The sequence below is a fragment of the Cotesia typhae genome, unplaced genomic scaffold (genome assembly GCF_013202065.1).
Source record: "Cotesia typhae breed Kobodo isofemale line unplaced genomic scaffold, CoteBio_Ctyphae scaffold_152, whole genome shotgun sequence".
In the NCBI taxonomy this organism is placed as follows: domain Eukaryota; kingdom Metazoa; phylum Arthropoda; class Insecta; order Hymenoptera; family Braconidae; genus Cotesia; species Cotesia typhae.
In genome coordinates, this window is record NW_027423776.1 from 4,063,163 (window position 1) to 4,084,356 (window position 21,194).

Consider the following 21,194-nt stretch of genomic DNA (forward strand, 5'->3'; position numbering starts at 1 on the left):
AAACAACGTAAATGTAAACAAATGTTCATCGGTTGCCAGTATTAACTCTTAACTGATCATTCATGAATAATTTAATTAATTAAATAAAAAAATGAGTAGACCGTACAATAAACGTTACCGTAAAAATTACAACAAATCAAAGGATGAGCGGCCAGCAAAAAAGAAAAAAGGTTTATAGTTTTTAACAATTGTTGAATGACATTCCAAGTTACAATATTAATTCTTTATTTTTTTTTTTTTTTAGATGATGATGATGATCATCCAACGTGTAATACTGAAAATGAATATGACAGTGACGATGAATCGTTAAATGTTTATGCTTTTAACAATAATAATCAGCCTAAGCCACGTTATTTTGGTTACAAACTTTATTTTGATTCTGAAGGTATATTTTTTTATAAATGACATTGAATTTAGCTATGAAAATGAACTTAGCAGATAATTGATAATTTTAAGAATTTTTGTAACAAATAAATTATGGCAAAAAAAAATTTATAAAAAAAATTGACATATAGAAATTTTAAAAAGCTACAGATACAATTTTTTAAAATTAATTTTTTGGAGCAAATTTATTTGTTAAAAAAAATTGTCGTGACAGCTAACTTTAAGGTCTTAATTTAGCTGTCACTTTACAAATTTTTTAATTTTCTCTAACAAATAAATTATAGCAAAAAAAATTTATTAAAAAAATGGATTTAAAGAAATTTTAATAAATTAAAAATGCAATTTTTTTAAATTAATTTTTTAGGACAAATTTTTTTATTAAAGAAAATAAAAAAATTGTCAAGTGATAGCTAACTTTAAAGTCATCATTAAAGGGGAACACCACTTTGACGATCGAAAAAAAGGTGATTTTCGGGAGTTTTTTTGACAGGGAAAATATAGGAATTTAGGTATCGGATTTTTTTTATTTTATTGAGGATACATTAAAGATTATTACCCTAAATTTTCATTAAGAAATATTTAATTATTACAAAGTTATTAACAATCTCGTAGAGCATTAGAAAAAATCTCCCCCTCCATGGTCGGTTTGATAACCCAAAAACGGATCATCTGAAAATAAAAACCCAAATTGCTTTTTAAGTAAGGTTGTAGTTATCGTCGCACTCACGAAATTTTGAAAATTTTTATTTGAAAAAAAATGGCGACTAATTGAAAATTTTCTCACTATTTTTACTATTTTTTTTTGTTTTAACCCAGCTAAAAGAATCTTTAAAATAAAAATTTTTTTAATTTCGTATGTGCGACGATAACTACGTCCTTACTGATTTAAAAACAATTTGGGTTTTTATTTTCAGATGATCCGTTTTTGAGTTATCGAACCGACCATGGAGGGAGAAATTTTTTCTAGTGCTCTACGAGATTGTTAATAACTTTGTAATAATTAAATATTTTTTAATAAAAATTCAGGGTAATAATCTTTAATGTACCCTTAATAAAATTAAAAAAATCTGATCCCCAAATTCCTTTATTTTCCCTGTAAAAAAAATTCCCGAAAATTACCTCTTTTTTTCGATCGTCACAGTAGTATTCCCTCTTAATCAAAACTAATTAATATTATTGATAAAAAATTTATAGATATTGACGATGATGAATTGATAATAAGAATAAATGCAGCTATAAAATTTATGGAAAAAAATCCGGACATATATGCGTCGTATTTGTCAGCGAAACAAACTGGCCCAGCTTTCAACGTCAATGTGGATCGCTTCAACAACGACGAAGAGTTTATTAATGAATGGTCATCATTTCATATCGACTTAGTGGAATCACCTTGCCAAACTTTGAATTGTCTTGGTCTAGCGCTCTATCACGTGTTGGCTGAATTTCTGCAGTTACCAGACCTACCAATGTTGAGAGTGAAAGTGTTTAATCAAAAGCCGGTAGTTCCGTCGAGTGATTTAAAAGCTAGCTCACGAGGAAAATTAGTCGCTACACGTGGATGTGTCATCCGAGTTGGACGCCCGTCATATATGTGCGGGTGGATGCTGTTTTCCTGCAAGAGCTGCAAGGCGTTCCAGGTTGTCAAGCAGAAAGACTGGCTTCATACTTTACCAAAAAAATGCAAAGAATGCAGTAAATGTAAGTTTACTCCTAGGTTGTCTTCGCGTCACACTAAGACGACACTTTTTCAAGTGATCAAGCTACAAGAAAATTTGGATAACATGCAGGATGACAGTGGAAAGATGCCGAGAATTTTAGAAGTTGAGTTGTTTGACGACTTAGTTCGTACTTGCGTACCCGGAGACGACGTGACAGTAGTTGGGATAATCAAAGCACGAGGTATTGACGACGGAATACCCAAGGCTAAAGGGAAAGGCAAAGATCTTGCTATGACAAATGCGTTTTACATCGAAGCAGTGTCGATTGTTAACAACAAAAACAAATCGCAGACGAAAAGCGCTTCGGGAATTGAGCTCGAGGATAAAGATTACAAATTGATTCAAAACATTGAATCCGACCCGGATAATTTTCCACTGCTCGTCCGATCACTCTGTCCCGCAATTTACGGTCATGAGATGATAAAAGCTGGCTTGCTTTTGAGTTTGTTCGGTGGAACTGCAAATGAATCGTCGAGAGACGACATTCATGTGTTGATGGTCGGGGATCCTGGTCTGGGCAAGTCTCAGATGCTTCAAGCTTGCGCAAGAATAGCTTCCAAGGGTGTTTACGTTTGTGGAAACTCAAGCACATCATCCGGTCTCACTGTCACGCTTTCCAAAGAAGGAGGAACTAATGACTTTGCACTAGAGCCTGGAGCTCTTGTGCTAGCTGACCGTGGCTGTTGTTTAATAGACGAATTCGACAAAATGCCTACTCAACATCAAGCTCTTCTTGAGGCGATGGAACAACAGACTGTTAGTGTCGCTAAATCTGGAGTTCTTTGCTCATTGCCGGCTAGAACCTCAATTCTGGCTGCTGCTAATCCAATTGGTGGGCGGTACAATCCCAATAAATCAGTTATTGATAACTTGAATCTCAGCCAACCGCTCTTGTCAAGATGTGACTTGATTTTTTTGTTACTGGATCAGCCAGATCGTGAGCAAGACAGCTTGTTGGTTGAACACGTCATGAACGCTCGTAAAGGATTTCAAAGAGCTGGTAACCAACTGGAAACTCAGAAAACTAATCTTCCTTCTACTAGTGCTCTTGTAGAGCATCATTCGCCTATCGATGACGGTCTTTCTCTGCGAGAAAGACTTTCTGCTGCGAACAGACGTAAGGATATTATACCTCAAGTTTTGTTGAGAAAGTATGTTGCTTATGCGAGACAGTATGTAAAGCCCAAGTTGACCAGAGAAGCTGCTAAGGTATTACAAAGATTTTATTTGAAGCTGAGAGAGCAGACCCACATCTTTGGCTCGCTACCAGTTTTTCATAGACAACTGGAAGCATTGATTCGTCTTACTGAGGTATTTATTTACTTTAATATTATATATTGACATTGATTCGTTGTAATTAATTATTTTTTATTTTAGGCAAGGGCTAAGTTGTCTTTGAGACTCCAAACGACTGAAGAAGATGCCGTTGAAGTTGTTGAAATTTACAAATATGCGTTGTCTTGTGTGCCAAAAATCACTTTACATTCAACGTTAAAAAATGATGGTGGCAAAATCACTGCTAATAAAGTAAGTTGATTTTTTAGCTTCTGATTATTTTTACAAAATAGTAATTTTTGTCGGTAATTATAGTTTATAATTAATTTAAATCAGGATGTTGTAGACCAAAATTATATTGTGTTTTTTATTTCATTTATTTTTATATGTGATGTTTCGTCAGTCTTATTCTGACCTCATCAGGTACCTTAAAATTTTATAATATAAAAACACATAGTCATTAATTTACAAAAATTACTGCGCATGACATTTTTTTAAATACAAAAATTTTTTTTATTTACATATTTAGAATCCGTAATAAATAAAATGAACCATATCCAATTAAATATATTAAAAACCTCGTCAACAATATTGCGTTACAGATGCCATAAGGGCGTATAAAAATAGTTTTTTTGGGAACTGACGTATTTTTGTATGAAACGTGCAGAACTGCAAAAGAAAATTTTTCTCCAAACTAAAAATTTTTTTTGGGCTTGAAAAAAAATAGAATTTTTATTATACGCTCTTATGGCATTCGAGATAGGTCCCGGGAGCCATAAGGGTGTATAAAAAAAATGTTTTTTCGGGAATCGACATATTTTCATCTGAAATGTGCAGAAATGCCAAAAAAAATTTTTATAATTTTAGTCTACAACATCTTGATTGAAATTAATTGTAGAAGAATTTAGACCTGATTAGAGCAATATTATTATAATTTATTGTCGAAAATATTCATATTTTTTTTTTATTAATAATAAAAATTGTTTTTACAGGTGAAAGCTTATATAAAAATATTGAAAGATGAAGTCAAAAGTGGAGTAAATCGTTTTACTAAGACAGATTTGAACGAATTGGCTATCGACAACGGCATTTTGGTCGATGATTTCAACAGCTTGATACGGAAATTAAACGACCAAGGCATTCTATTAAAATTAGGCAATGATATATACAAATTTGGCGGTGATTAGCCAATCTGTCAATAATTTACATGTTAATAACATGCTTTAGCGATTAAATGCTCAACACTTACTTGATAACAGTCCAAATTAAATTAAGTGCCTTATAAATATATTGTAAAATATCAAACTACTACTTTGTACTGTATATGTGTATAGCATTGATTTTTAAGTGTACTTTTATAATGAAAAATATAATTTATTGTTTTATATTTATATTTATTGCAGTTAACAATCAATAATGTACATAGTTTGGAACCATACAAGGCGCAGATTGAGTCTGTGGTTGATAGGGTTGGAACTGAGAGAATTGAGGAGATTGATAGGGACACTGCGGTTGATTTCTTTGAACTGGATAGCGAATGTCTTGCTTTTTTGGATTTTGTTGATAGAACGATTGATAATAATCCCCAGGACCTCGATGAAACGACTGATAAGGTAATTGTCTTTGTACCGGCAGCGGTTGCGATTGGCCGTAAGATTGATGCTGATTAGTGCTTTGATAGCAAGGCTGACAATGTTGATTGTACAGTTGATCTCCAGGACCTTGATGACACAGAAAAGATGATGGTTTTTGCTGGCGATATTGATCTTCGGGGCTTTGATGACAAGGCTGATAATCTGGTATATCACACTGCTGTTGATACCCAGTTTGTGATGATGGATTTATGAATAGAGACGGAGCACATAGAGAACCGTCGCCGTTTGTTTCAGGACAAACTAGACGACAATACGTCGCCAAGGCAGATTCTCTAGCCTTGTCAGCAGCATAGAATTTCTCCAGAGCTGTCTGAGTATCTCCAAGATCGGTGAGTTTGAGCAAAGCAGCTCTTCCTGAATGACACATTGGGTATAACTTGTTCAGACACTCTGGACGACCCATGCAGTCCATCATCATGCAGCGATCTTGAAGCCCGTTTCTTTTAATACACTCGCATCTGTACATAACGCTGCCGCGAAAATTGACACTTTTGACTGCTTTGATTGGCATCTGAATTATAAAATAAAATAAAATTTTCATTTATTTTTTGCAGATAGTAAATTATTTATTTAAATAATTTACACTGTGTGTCATAGGATCTCTCACTGAAGCATCTGGCACACATACTGGTGGTGGACATGGTGGCTCATCCCATTCGCAGGGTTTTCTTTCGGTAACAAAAATTATAAAAATTAACTTAGCAGATAGTTGATAATTTTAAAAATTTTTGTGACAAATAAATTATGGCAAAAAAAAATTTATAAAAAAATTGACATTTAAAAATTTTAAAAAACCACAAATGCGATTTTTTAAAAATAATTTTTTGAAGCAAATTTATTTGTTAAAAAAAATTAAAAAATTGTCAAGTGGCAGCTAACTTTAAGGTCATAATTTAGCTGTCATTTTACAAATTTTTTAATTTTCTTTAACAAATAAATTATAGCAAAAAAAATTTATTAAAAAAACGAACTTGTAGAAATTTTAATAAATTAAAAATTCAATTTTTTTTAAATAATTTTTTGGAGCAAATTTATTTGTTAAAAAAAAAATTAAAAAATTATCAAGTGACAGCTTATTTTAATGTCATAAAAAATTTTACTAAATTTATAGAGTAAGATGAAATATTTAAACTTACTTGCGATCCATGGAATTCACGAGACATTTTAACTGCGACAAAAGTTCGCGACGTCGATCACAATTTGGATTCTTCCCATCGCAAGGCATTGTAATTTTATTTTAATAGTTAGTTTAATTTATTACTGACAGATAATTTTTATTGTATTTTAATCAAAAATTTTTAGATCATGCCATCGTTAATTTACTTTGCATCGGAGCACGACAAATTTTCACACGTATCTTTGTTCTGTCAAACTGATTCAAAACATCTGAATCATGATATTCATTTTTTTCTTTGTTGGTTAATAAGTAAGTAGTTAATACGAAATTTATCCAAATAAATTAACAAGGGCGAGAGCAGGAGTATTGTGAGGGAGCGCAGCAGCTTGGTTGGTAGCAAGTATCCATCGAATCGGCTTTGAACCATTTATCCGAACCCTGAAATGAAATTGATGGTTGAAAATTTTGTTTTATATATATGATTTTTAACAATAAGTATGGCAGTACTATAGCGCGATATTCTCTCCCTGGAGCTGGATTAGCAAGTTCTTGTTTAACTGAAGATAAGCTAGACACATAAATCACTTCAACGGTAGAGTTAAAAGTTATAAGAGGACGCTTTTCCGGGTAATGCCAGGCTGGTTTACATTCAGAAGGACTTGGAGGGTACTGCCAAGCCTCCGGATCGTTTTTACGAGAGCACACTACTTGCATGTTGCCTTTGTTTGTTTTTCTAAACAAAATTATCGTTATTTGATAAAGAATAATAAGAAGATTAAATTTATTTACAGTTTATCCATTTCATTAAATATTTTTTTCATACGACCGATGCCACCTTCAATAGTTTTGCCATTGGAAAATCCCCAATTACCAAGTGCTTCAGCGACTGCAGTTTCATTGCCGGTAGAAAACTCTGGATAGCACGTTTTTTTTTTTATTTTTATTCATTTTTTATAGTAAAAATAACTAAAATTTTGATTAACGAAATTTGACTTTGAAATTTATACAAATGAATTTCTCGAGACTCTAAATAAACAAAAGCCGGTCACTCAACATAAGATTTGGGGTTGCGATCAACCAGTCAGATCGACAACATTTCGAATTATCAAAACTCTAGAAAATTTTAAATTCCTCTACATTTAAAGTTTATAAAATACATTAGCTTAAATAGAATATCAGCCGAAAAACAATTTTATAAATTATACCGAGCTCTTGAACACCGAGCTCTTGAATATAGATAAACATAAATCTTATATTCCTCAGGAGTTAAAATTAATTTAATTTCGAAAAAGATTCGTTGCGACGTATATTCATCCGAATGATTCGGCCGAAAATTACTCATCCAAATAACTACACGGAAAGAACAAGATGACACTGAATATCATCCCAGATTATACTCAGTGATATCTGTGGTGAAAAAAATTTCAGTTATTAGCTAGAAAAATCTAGATTATACTGCGTGACATCTGGATTATACTCATTGTAATCTGAATTATACTAGCTACTATCTAAAAAAATTTTTCACTGAGAATAATCTGACATGACATCCAGTGTCATCTTGTTTATTCCGTGTATATATTTAAATTTTTCGGCTAAATGAGTGTTCGTCTGTTCATTCATTTTGGCGTAAAAATTTTCGTTGTCATGTTTTTTAATTTATTGAGACTTTGTGACTTTGAAAGATTCTATTAATATAGCTTTAGTTTTTCCTCTATTCAACATTAAATTTTTCGGAATTTTAAAATTTGCAAAATTAATTATTTTAAATTACATTTTATATTAACTTTCCAAGTTCTAGTCATTTATTAATTAGGAATGTTGTCGATTTGATTAGTTGACTGCGACCCATGTTTGTACAGTCTTTAAATTTAAACTATTTTTAAGTCTCATAATTCTGATTACAAATTTTTTTTTATTGATATTTTTTTTACAAATATATTTTCTTTATAATGATTCAGTATTCGTTTACGAATATGATGACATCATACATATACTTTCATCTTATATTAACATACTTTTAATTTGATGGAATAATTAGATTCTCTTTTCTAAGATATATATGTATTCGTATTTACAATTTTTTACTGAAACCCAAATAAATGCACTTTTTTCTCTTATTAATTATAACATTTACAAATAGTTATTAATATTGTCGATGCAAGAAAATTTATTCATTATTTCCGGATTTCATTTACTCTATTAACTAATTTAGTTTGTTTTACATTAAAAAAATTTTATGAAAAATTATTAACAATCGTGCGTTATTTAAAATGGAAATAATTGTGCCTGTGATAATGTATTCATTATTTGATTGTTGATTTCTTCATTGATTTAATAATTAATTTATTCAATAATATGTTAATACACAACGTAAAAATTATTTTTAGATAAAACTGGAAGACATTAAGAAATTTAATATTCTTCCTTGTGTTAGAAAAATTACGTATTGATTTATAAAAAGAATGGAATAAATTTTTTATAAAATATTTTTCACACAAAAATGATTTTAAAAAATTTTAATAAATTTAATTAATCACAATGAACAAGTGATAAATTTCACTTATTTTTCATCATTCTCATCGTTCGATGTGTAACGCGACCACAGAATAAACCAGCAATAAAAATAAATCCGATCATTGTTAAAGATACAATTATAAAATATTTCCTAGACGGCGATTGATTCACCGTTGAGTAAAGTTCCTGAATCGAATTTGGCAGATGTAATTTGGCGGCATTCTTAAACATTTCTATTCTAGTTGATAACATCTTATAGCAATCAGGCTGTAGGGATTTTTTAGTATCAGTCATTACTGTTTGTAAACATCCGATATCTAAACAAATAATTATATTAAATTTGAAGATTAGATAAAATTAAAGTAAATAATTAATATTGAAACTTACGCCTGCCATTTCCTTGAGGAATATCACTGCAATATTTAACTATGTCAACACTACAGGCTTTTTGCAATAGAGGATCAATATGAATATCTGCTTTAGCTTCTTCAATAAGATTCGCAACTTCAACACGGCATTCTTCCTTCATTTCTAGATTATTGTTATTAAATTCAAGTTTTAAGCACTCTTCAACTTTTCCTGGATCATCATCGTCAGCATGACAAATTGTTTCAATCTGTGTACAAAATAAAATTAAAATAACTTAAGTGAATATCAATAATTAATTATACTAAAATTTATATTTTATAAGATCTTTAAAATAAAATAAGATCTTTGACAAACAAGTTTTGTCGTATTTTATTGCGTAGATAGACAAATATAAGATAATAATTCCGAAATCATTCCGATATTGGATTACGTTTCGGTATTTGATCTGTTATCTTTACTACACGAGTTTCTTTGTAAACTTTATAAACCTACAGAGTTTCAAAATTACTAAAAAATTATCTATTCTTTCAATTTTTATAATTTTATTTAAAGATTTACTGATTTATTAAAAAAAAAAAATTAATGTATTTTCAGTTGAATATTAAATTTGGAGTACAAAAAAATGAAAAAAATACCTCCTGAGCACAGAGAGTAGCGAGTAAAGGATTAAGATGATAATTAAGCGCTGCTTGTCGAAGAATCACAGTCATCTGTTTCATACACTTGTTATTAAGTTTTCCCTCTCTAAATTTAATTTTCAAGCAATTGATAACTTTTCCTTCAAGTTCTTTGTCTGTGGGTTGATTGTTCAACACTTCCTGACAATGACTGACAATGTCACGTGAACAAGAAGACTGCAAAGCAACATTAAATCTATAATCAGTATTCTGCTCTATCATACGTTTCAGTACGACATTCTTGCATTTTTCATCAAAAGCCGGTTCGTCTTTCCATCTCTTAAGACATTCAAGTGCTTTAGATTTATCAATATCCTCGAGACAGTATTGTTTCATCATTGATCGACATGTGTTGAGCAGTAAAAAGTCACTCGAGCTATCCTGAAAATCTTGTTGTCTCACTTTAAAAAGTTGCTTGTGACACAACACAGATAATTTATTTTTTTTCGACGCCAAACATTCTAAAACCTATTTAAAATAAAAAATAAAAAAAAAATAAAATGAATACATAATTTAATTCAAAATTAATACGCATTTAATCACACAATAACATATTATTAGCATAATAAATTACCTGAGCATTGCCAGGCTCAACTTGATTACACAACTGTTGAATATTAGCAGCACATGCTTTCTGTAAAGTTACATCCAGGCGTATATTTTCTCTCTGTTGATATAGCTGTGCTCTCAGCTGTTGTCTACAATCCTTCAAAATTCTATGCTGACTCTCCTTAACAATATCTTCATGCACAATAGTACTCAAACACTCAATTACTTTTGATTTAGTAGTTGCTTTTTGGCACCAACGATCAACATGTGGTTTACATGCTTTCATAAATTTATAAGTAAAATGATAATTTTGGAGGGATATCAATTGAAAATGTTCAATAGCTGCCTTGCATTTGTGCTCAAAATGATCTAAATCATTTTTATGGTCAACTAAGCATTCCATCATATCACCTTCGTCCTTTCCATACTTGAATACATCTTCGCAATACTTTTCCATAACTCGTTGACACGATGACATTATAACGGGATTTAATTCGACTCGTTCTGCTTGATCTTGCGTTAAATTACCAATTACTGATTTACATTTATCACTTAACGGCTCGAAGTTGTCTTGAAGACACAAAACTTCTTCACCACGTCCTGTTTTGTCGTTACAATAAGTCGCCAGTTCATCAAAGCAACCTTGCTCTATTTCTGGCTGTAAATCAACACTGATAGCTCGCTGTCTCATAACACGTCTGATTTCTTCCAAGCATTCAAATCTCAAGCTTAAATCATTTTTATTTTGTACACTATTAGTATTTATGTTATTATAATTATGAGCATATCTGTAAAGACAGGGAAGTATTAGAGGACCTCTCTCAGGATCCATTTGGTTGCCGTCATCGGTCCAGGCTGTTTTGGCATTACACAACTGTACAGCGTCTGCTTTACACGCTTTGTACAGCTGAGGATCTAATTTGTAATCTCTGGCGACAAAGTATTGTATTTGTATGAGAGCTGATTCGCAGTCAGCAAGCATTCTGTCAGTACCAAGTTTATCCATAAGACAATAAATAACACGAGCGTTGCCACCAGTGACTTCGCGACAAGAAGAATCAACAACCGGTTGACAAGCTTCACGCAAAACCGGATCCACTCGCCAATCTTCACCGGCATCTGTTTCTTTTATCAGAGATTCAACAGCACGCTGACATTCTGGTGATACCTGGGCACTCTTCTTACGCGTTTTAATATGCTTCATTAAACAGTGAATGGTAACACCGCCGTCTTTGAGACCATTGCAATGTTCAGAGATATCCTTAGCGCAGCCGTCGACTATCTCCGGAGACAAACTATAATCCTCCATCAACATTTTTCGATGATCAAACATTTCTCGCTGGCAATCGGAGTCTATTTTGCTACCATTTTTGAACGCTGATTCTAAGCAAAGTAATATTTGTGCTAGTCGTATTTCTTTGTCATCCGACACGTATTTACGACAGTGATTATTTTTAATATCCTCTTTGCAAGCTTTTGCAAGACCCTTACTGACTTTGTAATCAGACGAAATCAATCTTTCCCGTCTGGTCAATTGATCATGACACTGTTTGGTCATAGCTCGATCAAACTTGTACTGCATTAAGCATTTATAAACTTGTCCACTGCCGGGTCGTATGTTAGAGCAAAATCTCACATGATCTTGTCTACACGCCATGTACAGTTGACGGTCTAATTTAACGTTGTCCGCCTGTATTTCAGATACTTTAAGTATCCGTTTTTTACATTTGGAATTGAGCTCATCGATATGGCTTTGCAGACACGCCAGTATCTGGCCCTGCGATATTTCTCGATAAGGCTGGATCCTCCCACATTTGAATTTAGCAATGTCTCGCTGGCAGTCATTTACCATCAGTGTTATTCCACGAAAATCACTGAACGCAATCCATTCTAATCTTTGTATATACTCAGAACACTGCTGGTCTTTAACGTTTTCTCGTTTTTCTATTAAGCATGTAAGATAACTTCCTGGTTCCTTATCCGCGGGGCACTGAAGTTCGTCAATGCTTTCGCCACATGCTTTTCTAATCAATCTCTGTATGTTTTCATTCTTCGTTAAATTTACTATGTGTGTCCAAAGAACATGCTGACAACCTTCATTAATTGCTGCTACTTCATTTGGCTGCAATAAAAGAAAAGAAAAACAATCAAAATAATTAATTAAACAATAGACTAACAAAAGTCAAATAAATTAATTATAACAATAATAGTAAATACTTTAAATGTTTGCACACACTCCAACATGAACAAATCATCATTAGAATTGTCCATAGCACCGCATAATCGCTTAACGTCATCCCGGCATTTGGGATCTTCAATAAAATTATGAAGTTCCAGTGGCACGATACCCGCCGGTGATCTTCTTACTCTATTTGAGCTAGTTAAATTTTTCTCATCAAAAAACCATTTTATTTGCGACAAATCATCTTGTGTATTTCTTTTTTCTATTGTCCCGTCATGACCAAGTACACAATTATGAATTAAAATTAATCCAATGACGAATAAATACACAAATCTTATTCTAACTCTTGATATTGTTGGATATTCCATTACTTTGCTTTAATATCCTGTATATATTCAATACTTTATCAGCAATTTTTTTTTGTTTTACGGTGAAAATTCATCACACCACAAATTAAAGGACTTTGATTTCTGTACACGTCACTTGTATTTTTTTGCACAGCAACAATTTGTAGCGGCTAAAGTTTAATGAGAAAAAATTGTTAATTATATTTACTTCACTCAATTTGTCATTTTTAATGCAAATAACTTACACGATTAATAAATGTATAAGTAAACAGATAAAATGCTTACAAAATTGACGACATCGACAAATTTACTCGCAATTATTTTGTAATTATATAGTTGAGAGTCATAAAAGTTTTTCAACTCACGGTTTTTACTCAATTTAATTACATTAAAATTTTCAAAATCTTACAAATATTATTTAAGTTTTCTTATAAAAATTCAGGATACTTTTTTACTTATTATATTATAAATAAATGTACACATGTATCTGCATGACAACGTTAAAAATTAATAGCAGCGCTGGTAGATGTCACCTCAAGACACAAGTCATTCTTTAAAATAGCAATAACCGGTCACAAGATGGCGCACTCTCTAATAATGGTGATGATTGAAATTGAGGAGAAAATTATAACTCATAAGCTTATTACAATGTATTGTTATAATTATACAGTATTTAAAATGTAATTTAATATACTCAAGGTGTATACATTTACAATTTATTTTTTTTTTTTCAGCGGGTATTCAAATTAAGTTGAAAGCTACTTAACTAGCTAATTGTACTCAAGTGTTTGAACTTGAGAGTTAATGATGAAAAAAATCAAGATAAATATGAAATAAATTATCGTCAGCTGAGAAAATTCTAACTGATAAGTATTTGTATAAATGTTGAATGTAATTATGTAAATGAGTTATTACTAGTACAGAACGTAATAATAATAATGATAGTAATGAGTGATGAAGAATTGAGGTCGAGGGACTTGGAACACTGAAGGGATTTATAAGAATTTGTAGAACTGAAAAGTTTGAAAGACTCGTTTCATACAACCTAAGATTCCTTACACTTAACATACTTGAAAGACCCACAAGAAGGGTCGTAAAACGTAACGAATAAGGAACGTAAAGAGAAAGCCAATGTAATCCCGCTTACATTTACTCCACCACCACAATTTATTTTTATAAATTATTATTTAAAGATTTTTAAAAACTGAAATAATCGTTGTGGTCTGGGTTAATAAATAGTAAACTTTGTTTCATATTACAGAAAAACTAGTGGAGCAAAAACAAGATATATTGATATACATGTGTGTAAGTAAGCACATGAATAAGATTATGAAATGATATGAATGCATTATGATTTAAAAAGTTCTAAGGGCATAAAGAGTATAACAAATGATTGTGCAATATAACGAGGATATACCGTTATACCCCGTCGTAAAGTGTACGTATATATAAAATAAAGTGAATACATATATATATATATATATATATATATATATATATATATATATATATATATATATATATATATATATATATATATATATATATATATATATATATATAAAATTTACATATTAGACTTTCACCGCTTACTCGTGGAAATGAGTACGCGGGTTCATGTCGACATTCGGATCCAGGGTGTGTTTATTCATATATGCGCTTCATGATTCCCCACACACGCTATATACTTGTATATATGTCGTGATAATAATACAAAATACTTTAGTAAACGTTTATTACTTTATTTTTCATCAAAAAAGTCAGTACAGGTACAGGATAAATATTACATTAATAAACTTTCATTATTAAAATTTAAATCAATTGCAGAAAAATGAAAAATACTAGAGCTTGAGGAATATAGGTTGTTGCTGAAATTCACCCGCTTAATGGGGTTTGCTGCAAAAATCCTTTGGGTTGTTAGACGTACTCTTGAGAACGTCAGGAGCCTGTTGTGAGTATATATGTGTGTGATTTGTTGGACTTGGTCGACGACGACGGCGGCAAGGGGTGTGACGGGGGGGTATGAAGTGCGGATGGTAAAAAGGCAATGCACTGTAAGGAGCTCAACTCCCTTCCAAGGCCTCTCCCTATATATCGCCCCTCCTTTTATTCCATAGCGACGACTTTTTCCCCTCATTCTCTTAAGGTTATATACCACTACTACCCATACACACTAAACGCCGTCGTGCTCGACCTCTGTCTCACAGACGTCATTGCGTTTCATTTATTTTTATGTTTAGTTGTATATATTATTATTATTTTTTACTTTTATTTTGTCCTAGTGTATGTAATAGTCAAGAAGTTGAGACCAAGAAGAGTAAGACGAAAGAAGAAGAAGAAGTAAAGGAGTAAACTATCACCACGTTTGTTATATTACGACAGCAGTGGGGTCACTCCAATAGGGCGTTCGCGCTAGCTAGTCAATGAGCATTTTTTATCCGCGAGCAGACCAACGACTTACTGCAGCAAGCGGTAAATTGAGAACGCCGTTGAAAGATTTCTCTTTTTTTTTTTTAGATATTTTTTTTCCTTCACTTCAGTTTATTTTATTCATTTAATATATATCTCTTATCCTAATTTCCCAGTTACTCTTCAAAACTAATTTATATCTACATATTTTAATTTCTATTTATTATTTTTTGTTTCCACAGAATTTTTATCGTCGATATATATTTCTTCATACAGACAATCCCTCGCTCACTCGGTTTGCTTATCACGTGCATATGCATGCGTACATACGTGGGGTCGTTGAACGAGTAGGGGGTATATACAACTGGATGTACAAGGAATATGATACAGAATATATATATATATATATATATATATATATATATATATATATATATATATATATATAAGTATGTACATGTGTGGATGTGTAGAAGTAAGACGCGATTATACAGTTTCTTATCGCGATACGAGGTTGAAACTACCTTACAAACCATATTTATATTTATATTTATATATATAATATTACTCGTGAATATAATTTTATTAAATGTTTATTTTCAGGGTGTTTTGGTTTGCCATGTGAAAGATTTAATCTATTATATTGAGTAGCAGAGAGCAAAGAGTATCATGTGTGCATTGTAGAAAATAACGTCATCATCTGCGTTATTAATGTCATTATAATTATAACAAGAGCGTATTAATATGTATTAAATGTATATCTGTATCACAAAAGGATTTACGGATATTTAAATATGGCTCAGTATACATTGAGAATTAAATTCGCAGAGCAAACTCCTGGCAAGTAAGAGGGAAAAATTAGTTATTATGTATGCTTTCATCGCCATGTACATTGGTAGTGGCGTTGCTGAAGATGTTTGAGGATGAGTAGAGGAGTAGGTAGGTAAGTAGGTATAAGCGGAAGTCGGCTTAACGGTTACGAGACAAGCCTCGCACTTGTTCAATAAGATGATACGACACAACCCGAGTCCGAGCCGGAGGTCAAAAACTTATTCAAAAAACAAATTTTAAGAGTAAGACTCACAAATACTTTTTTTTTTATTACATTATAACGTGTCTTTTATTATTTTTAAGCTGAGAAATAAAAAGTAGGATTAAAATTTCTACAACGGGGCCAGAGAAGCCAATCAATGGAAAGCTTGGGAAAATTAAACCATTGAAATTTCTTTGTTACTCATTCTAGGCATTGGGGTGAGAATTTATTCGTCTGGCTTCAATAGGCAAAGGGAGTAGGTAGAAGGTATAAAGTATAAGGTAGTGGGTTTGCGAGTTTTGACGGACACAACAGGGTTGTTGGAGAACAATAGTGACGATGTGAAGGCCGATGACCCTGTAGGAGTTGCCACTCCTACACCACCATGACGTCAGATGCTTTATATCTATATACATTGGTACAAAAGACTGTACGGTTGATGCACAGTGATGAGGATGAGGAGTAAAGGCCTACTTCGTTTAACTAGCACATTTTTAAATCCTATCTCGAAAAATATTTTATCTCCTGAATCTACCCAGATACTCATCTACAATCCACTACCTTAAAGCACTATTAATTATGACTGGGATAAATATTTTTCATTTTTTTTTTTTATTTTTTTTTAATGATCTCTAGCTTTAAACTTTAACTTATTGCTTCTAAAATAAAGCTAATAAAAAATAGTATAGAGAGAAGAGCTATGATGAATAATAACATATGCGGGATTATCGATCGTACCCCTATAGACACGGTTCATCGCCCCTGTATCTAATACATAGGGGTGATAAATTTTACAAAAAAAGCACGTTAACAACCCTTGTTCTTTTATCAATAAATTTACAATATATGTACTATAGATTGGGTATGTATACTCAGTTCCAGTGTATCTCTATAGTATAAGATAATATAAATATATTATACATACATAAGGGTTAAAGAAATAACAAGGATATCTATTGTAGTATAGATACAGATATAGATGAATTAACAATTGGCTCATTGATTTAATAACATTAGTTATGTATTGTCACTGGATTTATATTTGTGTACACAGTTTTAAAACTGTACTTATGATGGGTTGACGTACTAAAATAAAATATAAGGGGACTAAAAAGCGGTCACACCATGACCATATATGAATGTGGTTATGGGAAAGGAATCATAAAAGCATAAGAGAATACTTATACTGGTAGAGGCAGTAAAGGGCAATCGTGTCCCCGTGATACGGCCTCCAGGGCGACGATCGTTATAATTTGGGGAACCATCAATATACGTGTAGACATAAATATATATGTACGCATATATATAGGTATAAAAGCATTGAAGCAATGCAGCAGCAACCTGTTGCAACCCCTCCGGTTGCCGTGGATTGTTGGTTGATGAGCTGCACAGCGGGAGGTAATTCTCCTGAGTAGTATGAGAAGAGAAGAAGCCGCCAAGAAAGAATCAACCTCACGCAACGTTAAGTATCCGATGGAGATGGATAAAATAAAAAAGGTAAAATAATATAAATAAAATGTGACACCCCATTTGATGGGCAGAGTCCTCTTCTTCTTCTTCTTCTTTTCCTCGTTCATGGTCAGTCTACAAACATGTGATTGCATCAGGTAGGATATTGAAATATATAAAATAAAATAGAGATAAATATATGATGGGATTATAAAATATAATGCTATAAAATTTATTTTAGGGAAGAAATAACTTGGCTTGGCTTGGTAGTCGGGTCTCAGGTGCTTTTCAACCTGTTAAATCATCTTCACTAGTGTTCAGTCTTCATGGACCCTTGACAATCCAGTCGAAGTCGAAATGGCCTCTCATACCTATGCTATGTTATGCTGTGTCTGTGTCTGTACCTGTACCTCTACCTGTACCTGTGTTACAACCTTTTGTATACCTGAGCACACACGCCTACAGTACTTATAGATTATATTCGTTTTGTAAAGTATAGGGTAGGCTTTTTACGATGAAAGAGCATACACATATGTACATACTTGGGAGCATAAAAAACCTATACGTCGAAATAGAATGAAAAGTGAGAGATTCAGACTGGAATCACGAACAAAGGGTGTATTCATACGCGTCAAAAGTCATCACACCGTGACGATGCCGCTCTATGTATTCTTTACACATACGTGCACTTGTAATTCAAACTAAATGTACATTTACATTTAGATTTATGTATATATGCTTTTATGTATGAACATGTATCAGTGCAAGTGCATTTACGTGGAAAAAAAAGTCTAAGGGGTTAAAAAATATAAAATGAAGCTATTTTTATTGTTATATTAATCACTATAGTTGCTGATAATTAATATATCACTGAAAATTATACGGTATAATCCTGTACTATGAGAGCTTTAATAATAACATGAAGTAAATTAACAAGCAGCAAAGGTTGCCGCTCTAAATGAAAGAACCAACTGGGAATTCATTTAGTAGGTCAACGTAATTTCTTCCCTTGAAAAATGCGATTGCGTCATTCATGCTGTTATATATGTGGATGCACGTAGGATGTGAAGTATGATGTAGACGATAACTAACTTTAGTTTACATGTATGTGAATGGATATAATAGACGAGTCACTAGTGCGTGCGTTGTATTTTTGTGGGTGTACTAACCACTTTATGTCTGCATACATATGTACATCTATATCTCATCTAGGAATGCACGTAGCTTTGAATATTTTATACTAATTCTGTAGTTTTATTTTTTATAACATATGTATTTGTATATAGAAACGTATGTGGGTATGTATTAGTTATGTATTATTAAAAGTACATGTCCACATGGCGATACTAACTAGTATAATAACCTTGATGCACTAATACACTGTGTACTCTATTATGAAACCAGAAACATATATGTGCCACGCATATATTAAATTAACATACCCTCCAAAATACACGTGCGTCTGTATATATACTTGTATCGAGATAGTTTCATTATTGTGAATGTTAAATATTTAAATAGGTTTAGTTTTTTGAATTAAAAAAAAAAAAAAAAAAAAAAAAAACGAGAAAGTAAATATATATACGTCTAGATAAATTATATATTTATTTTTATTATATTTATATGTATTATCATGATAGATATTTGATATTCGAATGTTAAATTTTGGTGTGAACAAAAATTTTGAATGTATGTGCAATGCTTCAGTGGATGGGTTTTGTGATTTAGTGACTTTTGGCTTTTGAGTGGAGGAAAAAATGACAGGATATCAAAAAGAAGTGAATAACACTTAAACAGGTGCAATATACAATAGAGAAGAATCGGCCTTAGCTTCTCTGGCGTGTATAATCCCTTACCTTGTACATAAATGTACACAAGTGTAGAAAGCGAAGTAAAAAAAGAGGACGGTACGTTTTCATCGCGATGAAAGGAAATAGAAGAGTCTCTCAGTAGGACTATAGGATAGCAATAGGGAAAAGTGTCCCCGTTAGAATATAAAGGTATAAAGTAAAAGATAAAATAATCAATAGTGTACTGCGATGGAGGAATAATTCGATGGCTTTTGAGGTATAGTATTTAAAAATAAATAAAAAAAAATGTATTAAAAATTATTTCTTCTCTATTTTTTTTTTCAGAGAGATAAAACGACTTGTCAGACTGAAAAAAATAGTCAGTGAGGCGGTGAGATAGTTCCAAGCTGTTTAGAATCATTACAAAAAAAAAAAAAAAAAAACAATAAAATAAAATGATGAAAAAAAAAAAGAAAACAGCGGTAAGAAGTGCGAGAAAGGGAAAGATAGAGGTGCCAGTGGAAAAGAGAAGGCAATTGGTAATGGTAGAATCCGGAAACCCAGAACCGTTCGAACGGTTGGCTGTGCCGCAGACGCAAGGTCATTGTCCTTGGGGGTTCAACGACCCTCACGAGGAGAGGGATGTGTCGACGCGGTGGTGCGCTATGTCGCGGTAATGGAAAACGTCGTGTACGCACACACAACACCCGAGGAGGATCTCTCTATAAATTGATATATGTATATGCATAAATATATGCATGTGTGCATGTGCAGACATAAGTGTAAGTGATTACGTACACTTATTACCAGACTACTGTGTGTAAAGTATAAGAGACGTCTATCGCTGAGCCGACAGCCCTTGCTAGGGGTCTTATACTTATACTCTACCATCAGAGGGATGTGTTCAAGTGTTGTCCGTATACGAGTAGATGCAGCGGGTAGAGGGCTCAAAATATATATATTTATGTATCAACATATGTATATGAATTGCAGGTTTTGTTCGGAGGATTTAAAAGCAGACGTATAGGCCTATGCCTCTCTGTTTCTGTTGACGACAAGAGGTACCGAGGTAGAGGGATGTAAATAGCTCGCGTGACGCGAGGAGATGAAGAGACGGATGAAAAGGAACGACGAGAAAGAGAAGACGTCGTCCAAGCACAACTCATTCGCTGCTTCTGTGTCCCGCCGACCACTCTGCAAGTTCGCTAAAAAAAAAAAGTATGTGTACAACAACAAAAAAAAAAAATACAGGAAAATGAGGAAGAAACTTTTTACTCAAAATAATGAAACTAAAATCTGGTAAATTTTAGGGATGGATTTATTTTATTTAGCTCCGTTTTTAATAAGCGTGTAAACGCCACCTGTTGAAACGAATCTATTTTAGTGGGTCGCCCGGAAAATTGGCTGGTATTTATTAAGCATTTAAAATGATACTTTGTCACTGTATAACCTGAAGGGAAATGAATTATTTATTTTTTTTTTTTTTCGTTTTATATTTTAGTTGGAGTTGTATTGTTCTATTGCTATTGTATTATACATTTGAGTTGGGTATATATCTCAAGAAAATTGCATGTCGGGAAATATGTTCCGGAGTACGTGGCACGTCGACACGGCGCTTTGCCCCACGATGAACGCGAGAGAGCCAGGGAGCAATGTCCCTCGCAAGAGAGCCAACCCCCTTCCTAACGTTCAAGTATGGTATGCACGCGGCTATACGGTTATACGC

The 21,194-nt window shown here is 32.6% G+C and overlaps 4 protein-coding genes across 4 annotated transcripts; 1 reads left to right on the forward strand and 3 right to left on the reverse strand.

The window, feature by feature from the left end:
* LOC141536460 (DNA helicase MCM8) lies at positions 1-4,770 on the forward strand. The gene is made up of 5 exons (XM_074256985.1): positions 1-170; positions 245-385; positions 1,579-3,413; positions 3,480-3,629; positions 4,370-4,770. The coding sequence occupies exons 1-5, from the start codon at positions 92-94 to the stop codon at positions 4,562-4,564; spliced, it is 2,400 nt and encodes a 799-aa protein (XP_074113086.1). The 5' UTR covers positions 1-91; the 3' UTR covers positions 4,565-4,770.
* Positions 4,757-6,305, reverse strand: LOC141536463 (uncharacterized). Its single transcript, XM_074256989.1, has 3 exons — positions 6,169-6,305; positions 5,616-5,700; positions 4,757-5,543 (listed from the first exon to the last, which is right to left on the reverse strand). The coding sequence occupies exons 1-3, from the start codon at positions 6,255-6,257 to the stop codon at positions 4,788-4,790; spliced, it is 930 nt and encodes a 309-aa protein (XP_074113090.1). The 5' UTR covers positions 6,258-6,305; the 3' UTR covers positions 4,757-4,787.
* Positions 6,306-6,450: 145 nt separating this feature from the next.
* Positions 6,451-7,928, reverse strand: LOC141536465 (uncharacterized). Its single transcript, XM_074256991.1, has 2 exons — positions 6,657-7,928; positions 6,451-6,587 (listed from the first exon to the last, which is right to left on the reverse strand). The coding sequence occupies exons 1-2, from the start codon at positions 6,861-6,863 to the stop codon at positions 6,492-6,494; spliced, it is 303 nt and encodes a 100-aa protein (XP_074113092.1). The 5' UTR covers positions 6,864-7,928; the 3' UTR covers positions 6,451-6,491.
* A 113-nt stretch (positions 7,929-8,041) lies between these two features.
* On the reverse strand, positions 8,042-13,238 carry Glg1 (Golgi apparatus protein 1). The gene is made up of 6 exons (XM_074256984.1): positions 13,033-13,238; positions 12,476-12,957; positions 10,284-12,380; positions 9,668-10,177; positions 9,051-9,279; positions 8,042-8,980 (listed from the first exon to the last, which is right to left on the reverse strand). Exons 2-6 carry the CDS (start codon positions 12,806-12,808, stop codon positions 8,706-8,708), a joined length of 3,444 nt encoding a protein of 1,147 aa, XP_074113085.1. The 5' UTR covers positions 12,809-12,957; positions 13,033-13,238; the 3' UTR covers positions 8,042-8,705.
* Positions 13,239-21,194: the final 7,956 nt, after the last annotated feature.

Coding starts and splice junctions, on each gene's coding strand:
- LOC141536465 (XM_074256991.1), bottom strand. CDS start 6,863: ATGCAAGTAGTGTGCTCTCGTAAAAACGATCCGGAGGCTTGGCAGTAC. Junction 6,588..6,656: donor GGAGAGAATATCGCGCTATA/GTACTGCCATAC, acceptor ATTTCATTTCAG/GGTTCGGATAAATGGTTCAA.
- Glg1 (XM_074256984.1), bottom strand. CDS start 12,808: ATGGAATATCCAACAATATCAAGAGTTAGAATAAGATTTGTGTATTTA. Junction 12,381..12,475: donor AGTGTGTGCAAACATTTAAA/GTATTTACTATT, acceptor CTTTTATTGCAG/CCAAATGAAGTAGCAGCAAT. Junction 10,178..10,283: donor TTGAGCCTGGCAATGCTCAG/GTAATTTATTAT, acceptor TATTTTAAATAG/GTTTTAGAATGTTTGGCGTC.
- LOC141536463 (XM_074256989.1), bottom strand. CDS start 6,257: ATGCCTTGCGATGGGAAGAATCCAAATTGTGATCGACGTCGCGAACTT. Junction 5,701..6,168: donor GTGAATTCCATGGATCGCAA/GTAAGTTTAAAT, acceptor TGTTACCGAAAG/AAAACCCTGCGAATGGGATG. Junction 5,544..5,615: donor GAGATCCTATGACACACAGT/GTAAATTATTTA, acceptor TTTATAATTCAG/ATGCCAATCAAAGCAGTCAA.
- LOC141536460 (XM_074256985.1), top strand. CDS start 92: ATGAGTAGACCGTACAATAAACGTTACCGTAAAAATTACAACAAATCA. Junction 3,414..3,479: donor CATTGATTCGTCTTACTGAG/GTATTTATTTAC, acceptor TTTTTATTTTAG/GCAAGGGCTAAGTTGTCTTT. Junction 3,630..4,369: donor GCAAAATCACTGCTAATAAA/GTAAGTTGATTT, acceptor TTGTTTTTACAG/GTGAAAGCTTATATAAAAAT.